Here is an 11,516-nt window from a genome sequence, read left to right on the forward strand (position 1 = left end):
GAAAGTGTGAATTTATCTGATAACGTAAGTTTTTCAGGCACTTTTAATTTACCGTTTGATCTTAGCTTGAAAAAACGCATGTTTGGTTGTTATTGAACCGCTATTACTTACTGACCATGGAAAGTATGTGATACACAAATAACACTTTTAAACCAGGATGAAACACAGATAAGAAAAGGAAACTGAACACTACACACACACACACACACACATACGCATAGATAAATTTCAACTACTTAAAATATACATATATTATAAAAAAACTGGACTTCAATGAACAAAAAATTTGATATGTATTATATAGTACACTTCAAGCACAAGATGCATAAGGCCTCAATTATAAACCCATTGGCTTGCTTCAACATGTGGTTGAGGTCTTAGACAGAAATGAATACTTAAACTGTGATAGGCACAGTAAGAAGTATTATACAGTTTTAACTTGAATTTATTAGCATTCATTTAATGCAAAATTGCGTGCAGGTTTCATCAATATATCGTTAAATCGTCATGATCAGTAAAATTATTCACTACTTGAATTTTGAAACGGCAATCAACGCAGCAACACACAACAACGCTAGCTTTCTTGTGATATAAAACATAACAACAAATGGGAACGTACAATAAATCTAACGCTGACCATTATTATTGTTATACAACATAAATATAGATGATAACGTAGGATAAGTCTAACGCTGACCATTATTACTGTTATATAACACAAATATAGATGATAACGTAGGATAAGTCTAACGCTGACCATTATTACTGTTATATAACATAAATATAGATAATAACGTAGAATAAGTCTAACGCTGACCATTATTATTGTTATATAACATAAATATAGATAATAACGTAGAATAAGGCTAACTCTGACCATTATTATTGTTATATAACACAAATATAGATGATAACGCAGAATAAGTCTAACGCTGACCATTATTATTGTTATATAAGATAAATATAGATGATAACGTAGAATAAGTCTAACGCTGACCATTATTATTGTTGTATAGTGCTGTTGATGAGTTCTTGAACACTCCACTGACTGAAAAACTCAAAGAAGAAGTGTCCAGAGCGTTAAACAGGGTTTTCTCGAAAGATAGAGCTGAATTGCGTTTTGCTGTTCGATCCTCTGATGTAGGTAAGAATTTTCACCTTCTTTTTTAATCTGATGAACGAAATCAGTGGGTAATCCTATATGCTACATCTTGTCGGAGTCTACATGTTTCATATTGGCTTCAATTCGAAAATGTCAGAATTCAACTTATGACTTGATATTCATTAATCGGTTTTGATGATAAACTTGTATCATAATTAGTGTTGCCAAGTCTCGCAATAAAAATAAGCGGCACTGACTTGAAAAACTGCTCTTTTATGGCTTCCCCTCAAAATGGCGGCATAATTGGAATATAGAATGTGTTAAGTGGATGGGCCAGAAAGTTCACGTTTGTGGTGTTTTCTAATTGAATAAAAGTTGGGCTAGGATGATCCTGAAATTGAAATTATATATATAGGCTATTAATTGACCCAGACAATCACCGAAACCACATATATACAAACATTTTGCTGTGTGTTGAAGTCGGCTATTATAAAAAAAGCCCAAATAAGCGACCTCAGGATAAAACAAGCCCAAAAAACTGCAACTACCGACTTTAAAGAAATTAAAGCGACTTAAAAAGAAACAAGCCCAATTCCGTAAAGATATAAATATCAAGATATTAAATTACAAAAGTCGATATTATACAATCCGCTCTATCAAAAACATAATGTTTCTTTTACCTTCAACTAGGGGAAGACAGTTCCGAAACCTCAGCTGCAGGGCAGATGGAAACCATATTAGGAGTTAAAGGAGTTTCTCAAGTAATTATTTTTAAATAATAATATATCTTATATTGTAAACCGTTTATATGATAAGTAGGATCATATAACTTCACCTAGGGACTTAGTCTTTACATAAATTATATGCAATTGAAATTTTTGTTTTACATCATAAACTCTCTGTAGAGTATGAATAGTTACACTAGAATAGCTATGTCAAACTAATATGTTTTGCCTACGCCTTTACTCATGATCTACAGGACTTTGTATGCATCAATAAAAACTATTTATATTTCTTTCATGCCTGTCAAAAGAAACTCAATCATTTGTTTTTAACAAGATTATGGATATCAGTGAAAATCTGCTCAGAAAAAGTTTATTCTTTAATTGGGTTTAACATATTTACGTAGCAATTACCCATTGAAAGTCGGTAACTGTGACTGGAGTTTCTCTTTATAGGCGTTCAATCATGATTTTTAAGTAGCTACAGGACAATTATGATATGGCTACACATTGTGACTACAGCAACCGTGACTTGACTTTACCTTCATAATTGTTCAGTCATAATTTTTAAGTAGTTACAGGACAGTTATTGATGTAGATTATATGACTAGACGTTGTTGTACTCACTTTTTGGAAGTTGGAAATAGTTTGTGTTCTCTGATAATCTTGTATGTTGAACGTTCTTTTATAGTCAGATAGCTCCCTCTACATATAAATCCCGAATTACCCTCAATGCAGATATTAACATTTCAAGCAAAGATAAATACGTATGATAATTGTTTTGTTCATTATGAGTGTATTACTGATCCTCTTACAGATTCATGAAGCAGTCAGTCGGTGTTGGGCTTCTTCTGTAGCATTTAATGCTGTCCAGTATCGTAGGTAAGTGTATCAATATATGTTTGACAGTTGGTATTGAAGGTAATGGAAATATGCTTTGAAAATTTCTAATAAAAATACGTCTTTTTACATATAACTGCCAATCTTTTTATGTTTGTGGTTTTTGTATTTGTGAAAGCATGCTTGTTTTATGAAATTGTCAATATCATTTACTTTAAATTATTGAAATTGTATATCTTTAAATAATTTGAAATACTGCTTCGTCTTTGTTTTATAATTTATTAATGAAAAAAATGAGCAAAATTGACTGAAAATTATTTCTACTTAACATTTAGACTTTATTTTTATAGACAAAATGGTCAACTAGTGGACCCAAACATGGCAGTGGTCATCCAAGAAATGGTACCATCTCAAGTGGCTGGAGTGATGTTTACTTCTCATCCCATCACAGGACATCCGTCTTACATCTCTATTTCTGCTAATTATGGATTAGGAGAGGTAACACGAGATATTTAAAACATTTTAACACTGGTTATTTATTGATATCATTTCCAGTTCTTTAAAAAATCTTCTGATTCCTAAATTAATTAACCACTATAAAAGATGAATCTCTTACTCGGTTTATAAGACTTGTGTTTTTTTTATCTAGTAGAGAGCATTAGAAAAATTCTTATTTTTTTCATGAAACACTTGGATTAATAATTACAAGAACAAGAAAACAATATAATAAGGAAAATGTGCTGTGCTATCTAGTAATGATTTTTAGAATTATATATTTTACTGTAGGTTTTTAGTTTATTAAAGGGAATTTTGCTAAAAGATCATATAACAAACTAAAATCTATAACACAATCATTTTACCATTTGATATCGTGGTCACATTGGAAGAAAGGGAGCAAACACACAAGAACATGTATTAATTGTCTGGTTACTAAGCACTACAATTAAAGAAACAAATGAGCAGTCGTTAGAATCGAGATAAGTCTGAATTTATTTATACATCACATAAACGCGCCAAAAATAAAAAAGCGTTGAAAATAATAAAACAAAAGCAAAACAAAAATGTAGAAAGAGAGAGGAGAGAAGAAAATGTGTAAGTTAAAATTCACCCAATGAGCAACAGCACTTGTAGATCTAGGCACGACAGGAGGACCTAGGTTTCATCATGTTGTTTTAGGAACTAAATCTAGAAATAAAGAGCATAGAAAATAACCATTTTTCAAGAATTTCGTTTCTAAAACTAGTTGGGGCTCTCATTCATCATTTGCAAGAAATTGCTCAGCGAAATAAGAACTAAACAGACGAAAACAACAAACGTCAAAAGTCTAGTTTGGCGATTGCTTCTAACTGGAACAAAAACACGCGTATTAATAAATATTTTATCCTTTTTCAACCCATGGGTACCAGGAGATGTAGAAACAGTTTTTGTTGTTGTTTTAGCGCAAGGGTACAAAATGGTCTGTCTGTGATCTGTCCACCGTGGGTAATAGAACTCCAGATTTTAGCGGAAAACTAATCGCTAAACCACTGGAGGGCGGATGTAAAGATCGACCAGATAACTCTTTAACGCCCAAAAGTACATTTATGTCCAGAAACCTTGTAACATTAAAAGCTTTTCATATGTACCTTCAACAGATATTACAGACACATACATCAGAATACCGTTAATCGGTCAGGGGGTTAGGTAATAAAGGTGATTGGAAATCTGGAATGAAATGTTAGTATTTTTACTGCGATTACAATCAACGCAAAAAATACTCTTTTAAAACAAACACTACGTTTTACGTCTCAGTTGTACATCATTATACTAAATTTCTAATTTTGGAAAGAATAATTCTAACTGATATTATTTGTATTACGTCTGATCATAAGCAAAACTTCCAAAATGGAATTGTACGTTTATTACTCAAACGGGTCATCTTAGCACAACAATTTTTGTAAATTTATTTACTTATTCTTTTGTGTTTTTATTTTCTTGATTGTTTGTTTGTTTGTTTTTTATTTCGCGCGAAGCTACGCGAGGGCTATCTGCGCTAGCCATCTATAACTTAGCAGTGTAAGACTAGAGGGAAGGCAGCTTGTCATCACCACCCACCGGCAACTTTTGGGCTACTCTTTTACCAACGAATAGTTGGATTGACCATCACATTATAACGCCCTCACGGCTAAAAGGGCGAGCATGTTTCGTGGGACGGGGATTCGAACCCGCGACCCGCAGATTATGATTCGAGCGCTCTAACCAGTAAGAAACTTGAAAGCTACATATCACTAAATAAAATTGTTTTTATTCCAAAGGGAAAACGGTGCTTCTGTAATTAAATTTAAAACCAGATATCACCAAATGAAGTGTTTCTATTCCAAAAGGAAAACGGTTTTTCTTTAAGGAACTTGAAAGCTACATATCGCTAAATGAAATTATTTTATTCCAAAGGGAAAACAGAAACACTTCATTTGGTGATATCTGGTTTTTAATTTAATTACAGAAGAACCGTTTTCCCCTTGGAATAAAAACACTTCCTTTAGCGATATGTCGCTTTCAAGTTCCTTACAGAAGCACCAATTCCAAAAGGAAAACGGTTTTTCTTTAAGGAACTTGAAAGCTACATATCGCTAAAGGAAGTGTTTTTATTCCAAGGGAAAAACGTTTCTTCTGTAATTAACTTTAAAACCAGATATCGCTAAAGGAAGTACTTTTATTCCAAAGTGAAAATGGTTCTTCTGTAAGGAACTTGAAAGCTACATATCGCTAAAGGAAGTGTTTTTAATTCAAATGGAAAAGGTTCTTCTGTACGGAACTGGAAAGCTACATATCATTAAGTAAGTATTTTTATTCCAAGAGGAAAACGGTTCTTCTGTAAGCAACTTGAAAGCTACATATCACTAAATGAAATTGTTTTATTCCAAAGGGAAAACGGTGCTTCTGTAAGGAACTTGAAAGCGACATATCGCTAAAGGAAGTGTTTTTAATTCAAATGGAAAAGGTTCTTCTGTACGGAACTGGAAAGCTACATATCATTAAGTAAGTATTTTTATTCCAAGAGGAAAACGGTTCTTGAATAAGGAACTTGAAAACTGCAAAAGCAATTGCTGGTCGAAACTTTTTTTTTCATCTTTAGATTGTCAAACTATCAAGCTCTTCCAAGTTTCAGTCATCTATGAACCTTTTAATCAAACATAAAATGTTTTTTTTTCAGGTCATACATGTCTTGCTTGAAAATTAATTTTTTTTTATACGTGATCTCATATGAATGTTCTTTATAATAGAATGAAAAAATTAAGTCATGATTTTGCGAATAAGTAATGATCCACCATTCAAAATATTTCACAAAAATATCAAAGTGCAGCAAAACAGCCTACAGATGAAAGCGAAAACATTTGTCTTATTTATTAAAATGTTAATGTTTTAATCATATAAGGCGAGAAAAGGAATAAAATGCGACTTCTTTCGTATGTAACATGCATGGGAGTATATTGCGTTTACCATTATCACAATGTTTCCAAATACTCCGAAATAGCCTGTAGTAGCTTTTAACAAAAAATCATAGCCATTTCTGTATACCTAGGCAAAACAAAAGCTCGTTCTAGAACTTTGCTTTACGTCAATCAATTTTTATATTAACAGTAGTGTTTGTTTGTTTGGAATTAAGCACAAAGCTACACAATGGGCTATCTGTGCTCTGCCCACCACGGGTATCGAAACCCGGTTTCTAACGTTGTAAGTCCTCAGACCTACCGGTGTGCCACTGGGGGGCTAACAGTAGTGAATAAAACAGAGTATTATATTTCGCATACATATAAATAGTGCATGTATTTTTAAGGCACAGAATGCATTCTTATTTAATTTATGTTCTTGCTAAACGGGATTCATTTGAAGATACATAACATAAACTACTTATTATTACTCGCGATTATTATAACTAAAACTAATGTAAGGTGTAATTATAAATTATACTACCTAGTGTAACTGGGCAGCATATACTACAGTATTTTTTCTTATTGAACAGAGATAGGGAATTTTTCTTAGTGTTTTGTTACACTTCGTTCCTGTTAAGAAATGTTATTTTTATTCATAGTAAAACCATTTCAAAGTAAAAGTCATATATATATGACATATTTTTTAGTCAGTGGTTTCGGCGGCTTCGGAACCCGATACGTACACATTACGGAAATCGGACGAAGGTGACGTCATCGTACATGACCAAATAATTGGAAGGAAAGAGACTATATGCAAAATGAAAGGTTTGTGTGTTTCTAGATCTGTTTGTTTGTTTTTCTGAAAGATATAATAATTCAACTAATATATGAAAAAGGTAACAAAATATGATTCTGAATGAAAGGGCATTTGTATTCCATTACCTTTTGAATTTATTCCCCAGATCACACACACATGTATATATATAAATGAGTTGCTATTACGCACTAATCTGCACAATGGGCTATCTTTATTGTGCCCACTGCAGCGAGCGAACCAGAATTTTAGCGTTATAAGCCCTGAATCTTACCATTGAGCCACCGTGTGTGTGTGGGGGGGGGAGCTACATATTTGAGAAAAATAACATAGGGAAGTTCTGTTATTTACCTTAGTTATACTAAGAGGAATTACAGAAGTTTATGGTAAGAAATAAAGGTAGGGTATTGTACGACATAAATATGTATATATTTTTTCTGAAATTTTTGAATAGAGGAAGGTGGGACTAAAGAAGAGATAATGTCACAATCGGACTCTTCTAAATTGTGTCTTTCACAGAATGAAGTGGAGACACTTGGAAAGCTCGGTATTTTGGTAAGTATTGTGTTATTAGTTTTCTACAAACTGGCAGAGAATTTACAATGATGTGGTTCTTTTTAAGAGTGTTGTGATTTTGATAAAACAAAAATTCCACTAAGTTCTATTTTAAAAATTTTCAGAAGTTTTTGTTTTGGAATCTTCATATTGTAATTCTCTTAAAAATTACACGTGAGAACCGATAAGCCAGAATTTTGAAAATTTACTTCAAAAACATAACGCTTTTTAAACTTTAAAAACATTGAAACATCTTTGTAAGGAGTAATAAATTAGCATAATTTTATTAATGTTATATCTTAATGATAGTTTAACTATTGATGTTTATTACACATTGAAATAAGTGTACTATTAAACGGTAAATTGACATCATCCTCGTAATGTAATTCAAACTATAGTCGTATTAATGTTTTTTGTAGGAGATAAGTATATGTTTCATCCATTTTTAAATAGGTATCCTGGACTTATAACAAGCTTTCTTGTTTTTCTTCAACGTGCTGTTTAACGTCTTACTTTTTCTATGTAGGTTGAATCGGCTTTTGGATCTTCACGTGACATTGAATGGGCGATCAGTAACAACAGGTTTTTTCTCTTACAGGTAAGAGCATTCGAAGCGTCGCATTTGTCATTGTAATAATTTGTATGGTTAGTACACTAAAGTAAAAACAAGGACATTGTTTATTGAATATAGGTGGATAACGATAAGAAAATAATTTTGAATTTGATGGTCAAAACCAAATGAAGAACGTAAAATATTTGAGAGGTTGAATTTATATTAACGTAGAGAGACAAAATTTTGAAATAGAATACACTAACAATACAATATATACCCATTAAACCAAAAGTAATGAACATAACTATAAACATTTGTTTTCGTCCATAGTTTTAGTTTCATGCTGCAACACCTTTTTGACTGAACCGTACAACCTGCTCTAACACTCCTCACTAGTACTTTCAGTAAGATTGTAAGTTTGCTGTCATAGCAACTACTAACGTAATTTTCGCTAAGTGAAAGCTTACAATATTAATATAAACTATTCATTGTCTATCTTATTAAACCAAAGGAAAATATTCTGATCATTTAAAATTTAGTAGCAGTGAAAATTATTTAATGACATCCATAAAAACGTAACAGAATAAGAAATATCCAGTTAAAAGCAGTCATGCTTTTTCTCACCTTCAAATCGAATATATAAACATTTATAACCTTCATTTAACAATTGTTAAAACTTCTCATAGAACAACCAGTAAGTTCTGTTTATGATTTGAACGATTTTTGGTAAAGAGGCCAAGCCCTTAGAAACCCTTTCTATGTGATGACTCTGAACGGGAACTATTACTCTACACTACAGTATTCGCTAAGATAAATGTTTTCTCACTCCTATTTACGTGAATTCCAAAGTTCATCACCTGGCCGTAACTAAAGTATAGTTTAAGTAACCCAAAGCCACAGAAGTGTATGGGAGATATCTGCGGATAACATAACATTAATTCCAGTTTGCGGAGGACCTGGCATGTTGACTTGGACGTGTCGCAAGAGGCTTTGTCTTGATGAAGCTATGTCGTATTGACATCCATTCAGTACAAAGACGGTTTTTCTTCATAGTATAGTATTGTCTGCACGATTACCTGATATTATGGAAAATTCAACTTGGACTTTTTTTGGACTTTCCGGATGGTCACCTTACTATTATAGCTGCAACCTGCTATCACCATAAATCCCTTGGAAAGACTTTCGCGAAACGCTCTGTAACATTTTGGAAGTGTTGCAATACCAGCTGGACAATAATAAATCACCCGGGCTTTTGTAGACGATTGATTAATAAAGCATATTATTCGACCAATGTAAAGAAATACTTGCACGTACCGCATATTAGATATCGCTTTAGGTAATCGGTCTAGTACTTTGAGAAAAACTTGCACGACCTATTTTTGTGGGAATTATCTTGGTTAGACTTCCAAGGGAGGTTTCTACTTTACCTGCAATGAACTATCGTGTTCGTGGATTTGTTCTGGTGACGAACTATTTACCTTTCTTTACCACCTCTGATGTGCAACGGGTAGTGCAGTGGCCTGTTTTTGCCCTTGCTTTACTGATATAGTTCAACAATATAGATACTTGCCTTGCATGCTTTCATATTCGCGAAATAGGAGAACTTCGAGTCAGAAAGTCCTGTAAAGTAACCAATTTAAAACTGGTATTTCTGAGTACCATCTACACTGGCAAATCAACACTCTTCAGTTGAATTACAGCAAGAAGGTAGGAACTTTTAACATGTATAGTTACGGGCCACAGGGATGGCCAGATGACTGGATATTCAAACTAGCTAGTGATAACCTTCTGTATTTACTGAATCTAAATTTATAACGTGATTAAACCTAAAACTGGCTTCGAAAAATCCCATTTATGAGCTCAAGTTTTTTAAATATACCTTTAACCTTTTTAGAAGTATTTCGATAAATAACATTTTCATGAGATTGCTATTTGTTTTTCATATGCGTAGGCTCGTCCAATAACTACAGGTGATAAGATGACGGATTACGAATTGGTTCATGCCTTGGATACTGGGTTGCTAACAGAAAGCGAGTACTTAAGTATAGCGAACGTGGCGTAAGTTAAGCATAAATGTGTGATTTGTTTAAATATAATAAGTAAACTTATTTAAATAATTATTTTATTCAATTAGATTTTTTTTCTGCAAAAATAGAACAATATGTTGAAATAAGAAAAAACAAGGTAGTTATGTCATTTGGCTTATTTGTTTTAGCGAGAAGTTACAAGATAGGCTAATTGCGCTCTGTCCACGGCGGAGAATTAAACCCCAATTTTTATCATTATAAGTCTTGAAACTTATCTTTGACTCGCCGAGAGACATGCAGTTATTTTTTATCATATACATTTGTATCGTCAAACGGACACAAGATTTCGAAAACATAAGAGCTTTATCTCAAACTTGGTTTTTTTTTTTTCGTTTTTAAAATAGATGAAATTGTGGCAAAAAAATTAGATTTTCACTGAAAGTTATTATGTCATGTACATATTTGTTCAGGAGTAAAATTTAATTTCATAACCTGGCAAGTCATAGTGTTTTTAATGGCGTAATTTTCATTATTAAATCCAATATTGGAGTATTCGATTTTACCCTTGCCAGTGTTTCAAAACAATAGTAAACTTTTTGTCTTTTAAGGGACGAGCCGGGCGAAGGAGGGATATCAATATATCTGAACACCCCAGTTTGGGAAAGTTTCTTTTCTTTAAAAACTAAATCCCTGTCACGAAATTTTCCTTTTCGTGTGTGTAAGGGGGTAGCTGCGTTGTGTACACCGTAGAAATCAAACCCCGAATTTTAGCGTTATGAACTTTTGAGCTTTACCACTACCCCATTTAATGCCAAGTAATAATAATATCACAACTGCAATGGGCTCTGACGTTAAAAGAGTGACAGTCACATTCCACTATTTGATTAGAGTAGCCCAAGAATTGGCAGTATATGGTGTGATTACTTGCCTTCCCTCTTTTCTATCATTTAGAAATTGGGGACTGCTAGCACAGGTAGTCCTTGTGTAACTTTGCGTAAATACCACAAACAAACATAAATATTTATTTTTTCACGATAACCTCTCCGAATCTGTAAATAATTTGAGACAGATTTCTTCTAAATAGGTAATGTAATTTTAGGATTCAACAGAATCATAATATATATATTTAGAAAGTAAAAAATCTAACTGAAAACTAGTGTGTGTCATGTCACGTTTGATTTCTCGAAATAGGAGGAGTCGTAAGTGTAGTGAGTAAAGTAAAGTAAAGACGTAGTGTGGGATCACCTAGTCTCTAGACCCAAGTGCATAAAATGTATCATTGTTACGTATTAGAAATTTAAATGGTCTGAAATTGAGTTAACCGATAAATTTAAACTTAATAGTTAAATTATACTTTGGATTTAGCATTTAAATAAATGCCGATATATAGTCAGTTTGTAATATTTGCCAACAAGATTGATACACAGTTTTATTTTTGAATACAAATACGTTTCAATATACACACAACAGTACAATTTATAATAACATTT

The 11,516-nt window shown here is 32.7% G+C and overlaps 2 protein-coding genes across 2 annotated transcripts in view; both read left to right on the forward strand.

Annotated features, from left to right (window-relative positions):
• The window catches only part of LOC111085413, a 36,361-nt gene extending 33,181 nt beyond the window's left edge, over positions 1 to 3,180 (forward strand). The window contains exons 12-15 of the mRNA XM_022383841.1: positions 1,017 to 1,144; positions 1,793 to 1,863; positions 2,642 to 2,706; positions 3,015 to 3,180. Coding sequence (XP_022239549.1) covers positions 1,017 to 1,144; positions 1,793 to 1,863; positions 2,642 to 2,706; positions 3,015 to 3,180 — 430 coding nt within the window. The remainder of the gene's footprint in view (positions 1 to 1,016; positions 1,145 to 1,792; positions 1,864 to 2,641; positions 2,707 to 3,014) is intronic.
• Positions 1 to 11,516, forward strand: part of LOC106457795 (putative phosphoenolpyruvate synthase) — a 33,891-nt gene that overhangs the window by 8,861 nt on the left and 13,514 nt on the right. The window contains exons 4-7 of the mRNA XM_022383842.1: positions 6,785 to 6,902; positions 7,346 to 7,446; positions 7,973 to 8,044; positions 9,951 to 10,057. Coding sequence (XP_022239550.1) covers positions 6,896 to 6,902; positions 7,346 to 7,446; positions 7,973 to 8,044; positions 9,951 to 10,057 — 287 coding nt within the window. The 5' untranslated portion in view covers positions 6,785 to 6,895. The remainder of the gene's footprint in view (positions 1 to 6,784; positions 6,903 to 7,345; positions 7,447 to 7,972; positions 8,045 to 9,950; positions 10,058 to 11,516) is intronic.

This window comes from Limulus polyphemus, unplaced genomic scaffold (genome assembly GCF_000517525.1).
Source record: "Limulus polyphemus unplaced genomic scaffold, Limulus_polyphemus-2.1.2 Scaffold374, whole genome shotgun sequence".
NCBI lineage: Eukaryota > Metazoa > Arthropoda > Merostomata > Xiphosura > Limulidae > Limulus > Limulus polyphemus.